Source organism: Mastomys coucha, unplaced genomic scaffold (genome assembly GCF_008632895.1).
Source record: "Mastomys coucha isolate ucsf_1 unplaced genomic scaffold, UCSF_Mcou_1 pScaffold5, whole genome shotgun sequence".
Taxonomy (NCBI): domain Eukaryota; kingdom Metazoa; phylum Chordata; class Mammalia; order Rodentia; family Muridae; genus Mastomys; species Mastomys coucha.
The window spans coordinates 24,842,158-24,856,523 of NW_022196911.1; the positions used below are offsets into that span (position 1 = coordinate 24,842,158).

Sequence of the window (14,366 nt, forward strand, 5' to 3'; positions counted from 1 at the left end):
AACCAGCAAAGAAACTGCCTAGGCCCCAGCTGTGAGCTTCCTTCACATATGCTAATCATGGTTTTTTCCAAGTCTCAACTGAAAATGCAGGTACACCTCACTTCTTACTGACCTATACTGGCCAGCCAAAGTGGAGAATTCCAGTGTTTTGGCAGAAATGTTCCTCTAGAGAGCCATTTCTGAGGGTTGGCTACACAATGTGCTTAGGCATGTGGTCACATCTGATCTCTCCAGGCAGTGGACGAAGGTGATTGATGACTGAGCACAAGTTTCTCCAAAGCCAGCCTGGGGATGTCTAGAGCATGGTGAAATGTATCTGAATGGCCTGTGCAGCACATGAGTGGATGGCAGCTACTAGAGAACTTAGCAGGAAGGCAGGTACTGCCAAAGAAGCTGCCAGAGGAAACAGACTCTCACTGCCCTCCTAGAAGCACTAGGATAGCTTACTTTACTATAGCCACATAGTGGACAACAATCAGAACCAGAAGCACCAATGATCTAAGGGAGAAGTTAACCGGGAACCTCTTCTACTTGTGCAAACTAAACCAAACCCCCGTCATCACTTCCCACTGAACCCCTGCCCTAGAACCCTGCTATGCACCAAGAGTTCCTGGTAAGTTGGTGTGCTTACAGGGACAGATTTTTTCCCAGCAGCAAAACTTCAAGAGGCATCAACAACTGCAACGGTTCCTTTTTCCTTAAGTGGGTACATCTTGGACAGAAATGCAAATCTGAATGAACACAGAACTGAGTGGGCAAGGACATGGCAGGTGAGGCAGCAGCAGAAGTGTACATGCAGCCCTCCTGAAACACCACCACCACCATCACTGTAGATGTCAGAGCTTAGCACAGACCCAAGAAGCTTCAGCATACTTGTATCCTCTAGTGAAAAGTGATTTTGCAAAACAATCAAGTTTTATAAACTCATGTTTTCCTAATACCAAAATAAACTTATGAGGTGACTTTTTTGTTTTAGAAACATACTTACATCTTTAAATTGGCATTCTCACTTCAGAATTCTTTTGGTAATGCCATGAGTCTGGATGAGGCCCTCCAGATCAAGATGAGAGAGAGTGAATTTAATAGGACACATCTGTGTCAGACCCTCAATACAGGTTCTCTACTGGCTATTCAAATATTTTTAAAACTACCAGAATCATCTTGGTAATTTAAATCAATATTCCCAAAGAAATTAAAAATAAACTGTGATAGGTCAAGTGCTGCTATAAATAAGTATTTTAGGTTTTGTTTTTTAAATGCAGAGTCTCACAATGGAGCCCTGGCTGGTCAAGACCTTGCTATGCAACCCAGGCTGGCCTTATACTCACAGAGATCTGCCTGCCTCTGCCTCTGCCTCCCAAGTGCTTGGATTAAAGGTGTGTCTTCATGCCTGGCTATCACTGAAAATTGATGTCCCATTTGTTTTTGTTTTTTTAAAGTGTTATGTAAGCCAACTATATCAGTTTTGGCATGTAATATTAGCACTCAGGAAACTGAGGCAGAAAAGCTATGAGCTCAAGGCCTTAGTCAATTCCGGGCCAGCCTAAGCTACCTGCAGATTTGTCTTTACAGAAAGGTGGGGGTGGGGGTGGGGGTACGGGAGGGCAAACTTGGTCTGAAAAGAACGTAAGGGCAAACTGCCTGCATAGGTAAAACCAAGATGCTGAAATATGAAGACATAAGCAGACAAAAGGCATGCATGAACCCACTGGCACACTTTTTATTTTCCCTTTAGTGAGAGGCTTCAGGAAAGCAGTTAGTCTCAACACAAGACAGTTCTGTGGGCTGCCCCGATAGGTCACCACTGATTCCAGCAAGTGGAGATCCTTTCTGGGTCACCAAATATACCTCAGTTGAAACTCTAAGTGTCCCATTTCTCTGTTCTTCATACTTTCAAGTCAGGAACACAATAAGCCAAAGCCAGCCCGTCATCCCATCAACAGCCTCCCCAGCCCATCAACTACAAAAGCCAGTTCCTTTGTTTGGTTCCCACTACTTGAGGAGTGGAGATAGAGCAGGAACTTTCTCTGCCTATACTTGAGCTATTGTGCGTAATTTAAAATGGCCATCCCTAAAATACCATCAGGGACCCTTTGGGAATCTATGTCTCTTGCCCAGTGAAAGGACAATCACTGCCCTGTATATTAATATAAAAAGGAAAGCAACAGCCTCGAAGGAGTGGAAGGGGCATGTGCCCCTGCAAGTGCCACCCGAGGAGGTCTTGTCAGAGGCCACAGGATAGGGTCCCTACCTTTTCCTCGCGGCCCGGAACCACTGGCACCACCACTGCCCACAGCACAGGGTGCGTCCTTCCTGGGCCTCTTGCTCTGTGGTCGCACGCTGGACCTTAGGAAATGGTGCTGGTCCTGGGGGCTGCCCTGCGGTGGGGACGGGGTCGGCAGCCCTCTGGGTGGAGCAGGGGCTCCGGCAGCCCGAGGGGTCTGCCCGTCCCTCTTTGTGCTGCTGCTGTCCGCCGCGTCCGCGCCGCCGGGCCCCTCTCCGTCCAGCGACTCCTCATCGGCCGTCCGCTTGCCCAGCTTCTTGAGCCCTTCCTCCCCGCTGCCAGCGTCGCCCAACTTCACTGTCATCCTGCGGCGAGAGAGACGAGGAGCGGTGAGGCGGGCGGCGGGCAGAAGTTTACCGCCGGCCTCCCAACATGGCGGCCGTTGTTTGTTCCAGCGCCGCCCGCCGCCCGCCGGAGGGCCCGCACAGTGCTGAGCCCGACCGGACCGGGACCCCGCCCCGCCCTTGGATACCCCCAACCCAGGTAGACCAACACAGCCCGGAGCTGCGGAAGGCACAGCAGCATGACTTGGCCTCTGCGCCTTGAGTCCCGATGTCCCGCCGCCACCTACCCCAAGGAGCCGCAGCTCATGGCCCCCAGCTTGAGCCCGCCTCGCTCCCCGCACCGCCCTTGGCCCCTGGCCTCCCCTCTGCTCCTGAGATGCGCGCGATCGAGCCGCGCACCTGCCTCTTGCAACGGCCCGCGCTGCCCTCGGAGCCCCCAGTGCTCCATGGGCCAAAACCGCCGCTCCCTCCAAAGCTGGCATGCAAAAAAGAGGCTCTGCACTCCGGAAACCTTCCCAGGCGGGAGATGAGAGATGGACCGACTGCACCACTCATTGAACAAAGCCTGTTGCATGGAGCAGGTTAGGGAACACCGGAAAAGTGACAGCAAACACTGTTGTGTTCCAGTCTGATTTCAAGAATCGGAACTAAACTATGTAAACAATTCTGGAAACAACAACATTCTTGCTCTAACTTCTACCACTGTCATAAGGTATCGATAAACAAAATAATAATTGTCTGTAGCCAGAAGTTATACTCAGAATAAACTTTAGTTCAGGTACATTCCAACATCTTAAGCACAGGCTGTGTAGGTGATGAAGCAGGACAGAGAAACACTGCGTTCTTCAGGAGACGCTAGGTCCAACATAACTGTTGAAAACATTCTACTTAATAAGAAAACCACACAGAGCAAGGTATCAATGACAAAAAACAAAAACAAAAACACCAGACTGAAGGTAAAGATCAGGTTGTATAACTCGAAGTAACGCCATAAAATGGTGTTGCCAAAAATGGTGTGCAGTTTTCCAGCTCGGCACTGATCTTTCAAATACTACCTTAAGAAAACTCTGGCACAGAACCACACAAGGCACAAACCCACGCTAAATGATTTTATGGCAAAAGACTTCTCCTCTTCGAATCTATTCCCTTCTAAACCCCCTCACCACAGTTCCCAGAACCCTGTCACTATGGTAAGGAGTGAAACCCATCCCCAGAACCAGCACTGCCAATGGCAGCAAGTGAAATGCATCAGTCCAACAGGACCCCCTCGCCGGCGCGCCCGGCCGTGTCCCCAGGCGCATTCCGGTCGTTCCCCAGCGGCGGTGGCCTCCATAGGAGTCCGTCACCGAAACCCGTCACTTCCTGACCGTGGGAGGTGCGGGCACTGCGGGCCTCCTCCCGGCTCCACACCCTTTGTCCCATTTCGGGTGGGAGAAGCTCGCACCTTCCTGAGGAGCTGACCGCCGGCTGCACGCGGCGCAGCTCGCGAATATCGCGGCCCCTCCGTGAATCCCGGAGGCTCCCGAGTGCAGCCTGCGGTCACCTTTTTCATCCACGCTTCCCGGCAGCCTGGCTCCCGGATCCCGGGCCTCCACAGAACTGACCGGGCCGGGCAGCTCCGGCTGCGGCGAAGCCGCGACGCCGGGCTGGTGGTCGGGTGTCAGGCGCGGTCACCGAGCACTGTTCCCTTCGCAAATCCTCTCCGTGGACTGGCGCGCGGCTAACAGGGCTGACGGCGCCAGGGCTGCCGCCACAAGCCCTCCCACACCCGGGACGCCGCGCTCTAAACAGTTCCGGCTACGGCGGCCGCCGGGGACCTGAAGTCGGCGCCGGAGCGGGGCGGGGCGAACGTCCCGCAAAAGAGACGAGCACGTCCAGCTTTTCTGCGGGCGCGCCCAACCAGCTAGGCTGCCATTGGTCAGCGGGCGTTACGTGCGCGCGCCCGCACGGCGTACAGGGGCGGGCCCGCAACGTGGGGCGTGTTGTGACGGCAACCTCGCGCCCTTGCGGGTCGTGCGTCTCTTCCGATTGGCGAACCGACAGCCAATAGGATCGGCGTGGTGGTTGTGATTGGTTGAGACTATGTTGACGGATGCGTGAGAAGAAATCACCGCCTAGGCGGGGCGTCTTGAAGCGCGCGCGAACTCGGGTGGCGACTGTGCACTTCGAAAACAGGTTTAGGACCATAACTATGTCGTAGCGTAGTCCACTAACACTTTTCCTATTCGAAGCGATGAGGATGTGTTTCTAAAAACTCAAATGCCTATGCATGTGGCGTTTGAAAAAGAGTATCCCAGTTCGCAAGAGGTCCCCGTCTCTGGTCATCCCCTTGGCTGGTTGGCGTGGACCGTGCTACTGCGCCTGCTCTCCAGCGACACCCGCCGTTGGCTAACTCTGGGAACCCTGTGCCTACCTGCTGCAAGGTTCTGCTGAGGACCGCTTGCAGCAGTCTCCCGAGGCCTCAACGCGCCACACTCCGGGGCGGCGTCCGGTACTCAGAACGTCCCAGAGAAGCTCTCGAGCCGCGCCCTCCCATCCGAGGCGATGCAGCTAAGCTCCGCGAGGAGAAGAGTATCAGGAGCCTTGGCGCAGCTTGCCCTGAGTAGCAAATAGTTCTGGCCCACCCATCAGCAGAAAACCCAAACTGGTCCTAAGGCGGGCCTGAGACTCAGAGCTGTGCCGGGAGGTACCGACTGTCTTCGGCTCTTTCCGCCGAGGCATCGGAGGCGCGGCTGTCTCTCGACTGCTTCCGCTTTCTTTAGCGGCGTTGTCCCGGCAACACGGAGGCACAGGGAATCTGGCGAAGTTAGATTCCTATACCTGAGGTGCAAAGGGGTCTGGGGCTGGAGTGGGGGGTGGCTCGGGGCGGGGTAGGATCGGCCTGGGGCCTAGAGATGACCTGCCAGGACCCTCTCGATTCCTCTCTCTGGGCTGGCTTCACGAGTACTGTCTCTGCACGGTCCTAGAGCCCCCTTCTGGACTTGTGAGTTGCGGTGTGAGTTCCCCTGGATGCATTTATTATGAAGTCGGGGGAAGACAAGAAAGCCAAAATCCTCTGCTTGATTAATCATTGGGTGGCTTATAAGGATAGCATGACCTGACTGGACCGCCTTGAACTACACAGCCCTTCATGAATGTCTACATGATGCAGCTAATGACCTTATTCTGGCCCAGAGAGCTAGACTTTAGATAATGATCTACCCCGAAAGGCTACTTTAGATCCCATCCTCTTGTTCCTGAGAACAAGAGGAGGCTGTGAGAGGAGTTACTTGTCTTTAAGCCTACTTGTTAGAATGACCCCTTGGGCATAATGAATTTAACCAGATTTCCTAAGAGTTGGCATGATGGAGGCACTTACTCTGGAAATGATAAATAAAAATGAGGATCAATTGACTGGAAAAAGTGAAAATTCCCTTTTCTTGTTTTATGGCCTACATACTTGAAACTTGTTCCTGAACAAGGCCATTAAAAGGTTTTCAAATAACTATTTTATTGTGAGCATCTGCCTCATAAAGTTTACTTAATAGCTTCAATTATTTGTTAATAACTTTTTAATTCTCATTTTAAACTTAAGTGATTTGCTCAGAAGTGCCTCATACGTTTAACCCCAGCACTTGGGAGGCAGAAGCAGGCAGATCTTTGTGCATTTGAGGCCAGCCTGGTCTACAGAGCAAGTTCTAGGACAGCCAGGGCTACACAGAGAAATCCTGCCTAGAAAAAACAAAGCAGCTGGGCAGTGGTGGTGAGCACCTTTAATCCCAGCACTTGGGAGGCAGAGGCAGGCAGATTTCTGAGTTCAAGGCCAACCTGGTCTGCAGAGTGAGTTCCAGGACAGCCAGGGCTATGCAGAGAAACCCTATCTCAAAAAACAAACAAACAAAACATCTAAAAACAAAAAAAACCCAAAATGAAACAAAAACCCAAAAGCAAATGAACAATAAAAAAACTTAAGCACAAGTGAAAGAGAAAATGAACAATTAGAACATTGTATAAAAATGGACATGCTGAAGCTGTCATGTAGCCCTTTTTTAGAAAAAATATTTTTTTTCTTAATTTGAGACAAGGTCTCACTGTGTATTCTTGGCTGCCTAGAACTCACTGTAGTGGTCATATTTGCCTCAAACACATAGGGATCTCTACTTCTTATACGCTGGGATCGAAAGCTTGTGTCACCATATTTGGCTAAGTTTAATGTGTGTGTGTACAGGCTGCAGAGGCCAGTGTGGCATCAGATCCCAGAGGACCTGCAGCTCTCTTAATAACTTTTCAGCTCTGAGCTGCCTGATGTGAGTGCTGGGAACTGAACTCACATCATCCGGAAGACTCTCTTAACCACAGAGCCATCTTTCAAGCCCATGTAACAAATTCAGTGCAGCACCTCTCCAGTTCAGCTTTCTGATCCTGACCGTCCACTACTCCCTGTAAGTCATAGCTACAAGCCATTCTTGGGCTGGGCAGTGGTGGTGCACGCTTTTAATCCCAGCGCTTGGGAGGCAGAGGCAGGTGGATTTCTGAGTTTGAGGCCAGCCTGGTCTACAGAGTGAGGTCCAGGACAGTCGGGGCTCCACAGAGAAACCCTGTCTTGAAATAACCAAAAAAAAAAAAAAAAAGACATTCTTGGGCTTTTGGTTTCCATGAAGTTGAATGTTGTTTTTCTCTGTAAAGATATTCTTTTATGGGTAGTTTACTTTTATTTTGTTTTAATGTTTTCTTTGAAGGTATCTGCCAAAATTGAAAACACGCTTATCAAATGAGATTGATCAAGAATTATTTGAGGGGGCTAGAGAGATGGCTCAGTGGTTAAGAGCACTGCTTGTTCTTTCAAAGGTTCCCATCAACCACATGGTGGCTCACAACCATCCATAATGAGATCTGATGTCCTCTTCTGCAGTGTCTAAAGACAGCTGCAGTGTACTTACACATAACAAATAAATAAATAAATCTTTTTTAAAAAATAAAATAATAAATAAAAAGAATTATTTGAAACCCGTTTCAGTACTTGCTACTTTCTCCATTTAGTTCTCTCTTTGATAGGAATGAATTTTATTTCTTTTCCAGCACACTGTGGGTCATTCCAAGTTCAAGCCTTGCTTCTAATTTTATATTTCTCCTTAATAGAGATTTCTAACAAATAAATTTGCCTGCATTCATTTAAGAAACATTTTTATGCTGCTACATGTCTTTATAGGCTTGCTTCCCTTTTGTAATTCTCTACATAGTCACTCTGGGCTGGTTTTTCCCTCCCTGCAGGTCTTGACTTGACTAGGTCTGTGTATCATCATGGCGCTGTATTTTGACCACCGAATCAAAGCTCCAGATGCATCCAGCTCTCCCTCTCACATCACCTGGCACCCCACCCAGCCATTCCTGGCAGTAGCTTCTGTGAGCCCGTCTTCTGGAGGCAACGTAGACATCTACCTTGAACAAGTGAGTCAGTTTCTGGAGCCACACTGGCTTCAGCAGCTCCTAGCTCTCCTCCTGAGTCATGGAGACCAGGAGGCAGTCATTCCCAAGCATCAGAGCCTAGTATCCCAGCCATACATGTTCAAGAGCACGCTTACATCTGACCTCCTGTGCCATACATACATGCCTTCTTCAACTCTTTATGTTGGCCCATTGAATTACTTTGACTTATTTATGTTGTGTATATGATTCTTGTGCCTGCATGTGTATGTATGCACCCTGTGTATATGCATGTCTTCAAGGTCAGAAGAAGGCATCGGGTAGGTCACTGGGACTAGAGTTGTAGATAGTTGTGAGCTATCACATTGTTACTGGGAGCCAAACCCAGGTTCTTAGGAAGGTTGGTAAGTGCTCTGAACTGCTAAGCTATCTCTCTAGCCCCACATTGACCCTTTCAAACTACACTAGTTTCCTATGACTGCTATAACAAATTGCCACAAACTAGATGACTTCAAAAAAGTAGAAATTCTTTTTCTCACAGAAATAGGGGCCAGAATACCGGATGAAGATATTCATCAGATGAATCATGACAAGTTGGAGAAGGCATGTACAGCACAGGGATCAGATCTAAGCACGCTCTTGAACCTCTATGGAAGGTTCAAGAACTGCCAGATATGAGGGCCAAAGATTTGGATTTTGCTGGCCACCCAAAGCTGAGGCAGTAAGCTCCAGATTCAAATGGGAGTCTGTCTCAAAAATCAGGTGAGCTGATGAGATGGCTCATGAGTGAAGCCATTGCCAAGCGCAATGACCCAAGTTTTTTTTTTTTAATTATTTATTATTTATTATTATATGTAAGTACACTGTAGCTATCTTCAGTCGCACCAGAAGAGGGCATCAGATCTCATTACGGATGGTTGTGAGCCACCATGTGGTTTCTGGGATTTGAACTCAGGACCTTCAGAAGAGCAGTCAGTACTCTTACCCGATGAGCCATCTCTCCAGCCCCCCCAAGTTCTATCTACAGGATCCACATGATGGAAGGGGAGAACCAGTTCTCTCAAGTTTTCCTCTAATCTTTACACCTATCTTGGCATACACATACACACATGATAACTACTCTTTTAAACCATGTTTATTTATTTTGTTTGAGTATGCGAGCACACATGTGTGCCAGGACTCTTGGATGCTAGAAGAAGATATCAGGTTACTGGAGCTGGAGTTAGTGATTGCAAGCCATCTGACATGGGTGTTGACAACCGAACTCAGGTCCTCTGGAAGAACAGCAAGAACTCTTTTTTTGGTTTTTTTTTTTTTAAGATTTATTTATTTTATATATGTGAGTACACTGTTACTGTCTTCATATACACCAGAAGAGGGCATCAAATTCCATTACAGATGGCTGTGAGCCACCATGTGGTTGCTGGGAATTGAACTCAGGACTTCTGGCAGAGCAGTCAGTGTTCTTAACTGCTGAGCCATCTCTCTAGCCCCAGCAAGAACTCTTAAGTGCTGAGCTGAAACAGTCTCTTCAGCTCCCAATAATTTTCTAATTAAAAATAGTGTGGAGAATGACGGTGGAAGGTAGGTAGCCACATTAGCCTCTAGTGTCCACATGCATGTTGTACTGATGCAGGTTTTATGTGTTAGACAGCTTCTTGATGTACGTACCACTATCTACAATGGGAGGTTTTACTTCTTGTCGCACACAGGGTGAGCCCGTGCCTGACACCCACATTGAGAGGTCCTTCCAGGCCACTTCACTGTGCTGGCACCCAACAAGGCTTATCCTGGCCATTGGCTGGGAAACTGGAGAAGTGATAATGTTTAATAAGCAGGACAAGGAGCAGCACACAGTGCCCCTGCCACATACGACTGACATTGCCATCCTCAGTTGGAGTACTAGTGGGAGCTGCCTGGTATCTGGAGATAAGGTAAGTATGCCATCCCCATCCCCGCCGTGCACATGGGATGCATGTGAAAGATGCTAAAAACCAAGTTATAGCAAATGTGTGGTTTTGAGGTTCAGCTGATCTCTTCAGACATAATTGCGGATTTTTTTTCCTTTTCATTTCTTATTGACTGAGAATGTCATGCATGCATATAATGTGTTCTGATCATGTCTATCCCCACCCCTCCCCTCCAATCCCTTCTCTGTTGCTATTCCTTCCCCAATCTTATGTGTTCTTTTTCTTTTTTATAATTGAATCAAAATTTCAAATATTTACTCAAAGATACCATCATGTGCAAAACTATGTCTATAATTTTTAAGTGACTATGTTAGGGGATTGCATTTGTGGAGATAGGGCGAGTATCCCAGAGACCAGCCTGTTGGCAGCACTCCAGAATCACCCACTTCCATGAACACATTTTTAGGAGCCCAGAGTCTAGTTTGTCCAAGTCCGGGCTCCTAACCCTGGGCGAATTTTGCAGTGATGAGAGACTTAGGACTCTCCCGTGCCCTGTGACAGAGGTTAGTGATGCTGCCTAATGCTCCACAATACATTGGACATTTTCTATGACAAGCATGACCTTCCAGAGCTGAGAAACCCTGGTTTGATTCACAATTGTACAGCAGAAATCTCACAATGTGTCCACTTAACTAAAGGTAATATAGTGGCATGTTTCCAAAGCTTATAAAAGTCACATCGAGAGAAAAAACCTCACAGTCAATAGCCCACCCTCCATCTCTCCACTTTCTTCAGCCACACACTTTTCGAGAAGCTAAAAGAGCAGTTCAGGTTCTCATCACTAGTAGCCCTAGCCATACGGTGGTGATGCCCCTGACTTTGCTGGTGTTCTATTGCTGTGAAGAGACAACACGGCTAAGGTGACTCTTGAAATGAAATGAAACATTAATTGGGAGTTTGCTTGCAGTTTTAGAGCCACTTATGGTCATCATGATGGGAGAGAGGCAGGCATGTCTGTGGAGCAGTAGCTGCGATCTTCGAATCCTGATCTGCAGGCAGCAGGCAGAGAAATACACTAAGCCTGGTGTGGGCCTTTGAAACCTCAGAGGCCACCCCCAGCAACCCATTTCCTTTAAGGAGGCCACATCTCCTAATCCTAATCCTCTCATACAGTTTCATTCCCTGGTGACTAAGCTTATGCCAGCCATTCTCATTCAAACCACCCCTTCCCCAACTGCAGGCAGTGGGAAAAGCCAGTGAGCAACTCCAGGAAACTACACAGTAGTTCTAGATATTTCACAGATGTATGTGGCCCTGAGACAATTTTTTTTTCCTGGACACTTAAACAAAGCTCACAAGTTCATTGATTTCCCCCCCCACACACACGCACACATAAAGCTTAGCAACACCTTCATCAAGGACTCTATAAATATCAAGGCCTATGTCTACATGGTGCCAGAGAAGCCTTAGAGAACAACATACAGTGCCTGCAGAATTTTCCAGAACCTCCTCACCTTGATTTTCTCTTCCTGTCCTCTGAAGAGCCTGAGTGCCTAAATACATATACTCACACACACACACACATTGCAAGGAATACTTGTCTACCCTTCCCATAGATGTCACCAGTTATTGACGCTAACATGTCTACCTTCTCTCTGCCTGTGTGCACTTTTTTCCTGAATATTTGCAGATTTTGCAGATTCATCATAAATACTATGATACTTTATTCCTAAATACATAGGCATCCAGCACCTAAAATCTACCTCTCCTACCACGTACCTATTACATTCAGGGAACTGGACACTGATACAGTACTATTACCCTATATGCAGTCCATTTAAAATTTCTCTTGTCTGGACTGGGAAAATAAACTTGTTGCCCTGTAAATGTGAGGGTCATGATTTGCATCATCAATTACTTGGAAGGGAGAGGCCAAGCTAGCTCCAGGAAAGCCAGGGCTACACAGAAAAACCTTGTCTTGGAAAATGAAAAAAAAAAAAAAAAAAAAAAAAAAAAAAAAAAAAAAGTAGATCATAAGAACCCATGTAAAAGCCAAGTTGAAGAAAAAAAAAAGGAAACGGAAAAGCCTGGGAACAACTGGAAATGCCCTCAGTGATCAGAGCTGGGAGAGTTTGAGCAACAGAGTAAACTGCATTTAGATTATAGCCAAAGCAGAAAATAAATATTCAAATGTTCATACTGATATAAACATACTCTTATCAGTAAACAGATGATGGAAAAGAGACAAATCTCTTATGCTGAAGCAGACCAAATGATTTATGTTGATACTTCATCCATGAGAAATGTCTTACTTGGGGTTCTGTTGCTGTGAAAAGACACCATGACCATAACAACTCTTATAAAGGAAACATTAAATTGGGACTGGCTTACAGTTCAGAGGTTTTGTCCATTATCAGGGCAGGAAGCATGGCGGCCTGCAGGTAGACATTGTGCTGGAGAGAGCTGAGAGCTCTACATACCAGGCAGCAGGCAGCAGGAAGAGACAGTGAGGCACGAGGCCTGGCTTGAGCTTCTGAAACCTCAAAGCCACCGTTCCTCCAACAAGCCCACGCCTAAGGGTGCTCCTCCACATGGGTCTGTGGGAGCTGTTTTTATTCAAACCATCGCAAAGAAATAGAATATAATAACCCCCACGCCTTAAGTGAGAAATGCACACTGCATACTTCTTTCTCATATATACAACATAAAAAAAAAAAGGAAAAACTCATTTTACAATGTATAAAAGCTACTCTATGGGGTGTCAAGATCAATATCCACAGTTTTGAATTGTGTTCATAGTAAGGACTTTCCAGTAGGGAACTGCCCCTCTGGTCCTCTCCAACAAACCCATAACCCTCATCCAGTTATGGGGAAAATATCACATAAATCCTAGTGGAGCAATGTACCTGAGCAGCCCTTTAAAAATAAGCCAGCAAGGAATACCCGAGGGAATCACAGCCCACAGGAGCCTAAAAAGATGTGACAACTCAGTGCCATGTGGAATCCTAGGGATTCCTGGGACAGAAAAGGGATATGAAAGGTAACTGAAGAGCTCTGAATGAAGTAGTGTGAACTTAGTTGGTGGTAATATAAATATTAGCTCATTAATTCTGTGCGAGTGCTCTCTTTGATGTTCATGGCAGTGCTAGAGATCGAATTTGAGGCTTGTGTGCACTGAGAAAAGCACTATTGCTGAGCTATATCCCCAAACCTAACTCATTAATTCTAAGGACGTACCTTATGGTTTAGTAGCAGGGGAAACTGGTGTCAAATATAGGAACTCTATACTGTCTTTGTAATCTTCCTATAAATCAAAATCTGTTCTCAATTACCAGTTTATTCTAAGCACATAACAACTGCTATCTCTAGAAGTAATGTAGAGGGGCCGAAGATATCAGTTGTAATTCCATAAATACTTTTGAATAGTTTAGTATTTCGATAGTGCACACATAGTACAGTAATTTTTTTTAACTGAAACATCACTAGTGTTTTGCTTCTCCATATCTGTTCACCTCCAAGTAGGAAGCTTTCTGTAGGGAAGTGTTCCTCACGCATGTTGTTGGCCTCTTGCAGCTTGGGGTCCTGCTCTTGTGGAGATTGGACCAGCGAGGCCGAGTACAGGGAACACCACTCTTGAAACACGAATACGGGAAACCACTTACCCATTGCATCTTTCGGCTCCCCCCTCCTGGGGAGTAAGTATGAAGCCACATGTGGTTTGGTGTATGTCTCACTTCTTCCTGGGGGTAGGGTGTATGGCTCTTGACCCATGTGGACCCAACCCAAAGTCATTCTGGGAATCCTGACTGCTATATTCTTTACTCTCAGGGATCTGGTTCAGTTGGCAAAGGCAGCAGTAAGTGGGGATGAGAAAGCCCTGGACATGTTTAACTGGAGAAAAAGCAGCTTTGGAAGTTTCCTAAAGACCGGGTCTCAAGAGGGGCTGTCTTTCTTCGTCAGTCTCATGGATGGTGAGCAGCTTGGGATGTAATTGTAGAAATGAGAGAATGTGAGGGAGGCATGGTTAGGGTTTTAGGCTGACAGCAGTGCTGCTGTGTAAAAGGAAGGCAGACTACAGTGCATGATCTTTGGGTGCTGGGCCCCCCAAGATGCTCTCCTGCTTAGGTGCTGCTGTGCTTTGCCCTAGCAGGCATGAGGACAGGCCATCTTAATTTGTGTTGAAGGCTTTTCCTAAAGAAGTTTAGTTTTGTTTGGGTTTTTGCTTTGTTTTGAGATAGGGTCTTACTATGTAGCATGGGCTTGCCTCTAATTTATGACCTTCCTCCTGCCAAATCTCCTAAATGTTGGGACTGCAAACTTACACCAACTATGCCCAGCTCATGAGGAAGTGTTTAGGATTTTTGTTTGGTTGATTGGTTTGTTAATTCATTTTTGTTTTGTTTTGTTTTTTCCATTGGTTTTGGTTTCATTTGGTGGGGCAGGGGTGCGTTTGTTCTTTTTTTTTTTTTTTTTTTTTTTTTTTTT

The 14,366-nt window shown here is 47.0% G+C and overlaps 2 protein-coding genes across 16 annotated transcripts in view; one reads left to right on the plus strand and one right to left on the minus strand.

Annotated features, from left to right (window-relative positions):
- Positions 1-4,404, minus strand: part of Cramp1 (cramped chromatin regulator homolog 1) — a 53,745-nt gene extending 49,341 nt beyond the window's left edge. The window contains exons 1-2 of one of the 10 annotated variants that reach the window (XM_031352134.1): positions 4,173-4,404; positions 2,252-2,589 (exon numbers count right to left, since the gene is read on the minus strand). In XM_031352134.1, coding sequence (XP_031207994.1) covers positions 2,252-2,588 — 337 coding nt within the window. In that variant the 5' untranslated portion in view covers position 2,589; positions 4,173-4,404. The other 9 variants (XM_031352132.1, XM_031352136.1, XM_031352133.1 and 6 more) reach the window with 9 other exon arrangements.
- Positions 4,405-4,611: 207 nt separating this feature from the next.
- Positions 4,612-14,366, plus strand: part of Ift140 (intraflagellar transport 140) — an 83,079-nt gene continuing 73,324 nt past the window's right edge. For 2 of the 6 annotated variants that reach the window (XM_031352120.1, XM_031352124.1), the window contains exons 1-5: positions 4,750-5,393; positions 7,819-7,995; positions 9,684-9,905; positions 13,455-13,576; positions 13,710-13,852. In XM_031352120.1, coding sequence (XP_031207980.1) covers positions 7,849-7,995; positions 9,684-9,905; positions 13,455-13,576; positions 13,710-13,852 — 634 coding nt within the window. In that variant the 5' untranslated portion in view covers positions 4,750-5,393; positions 7,819-7,848. The other 4 variants (XM_031352121.1, XM_031352123.1, XM_031352122.1 and 1 more) reach the window with 4 other exon arrangements.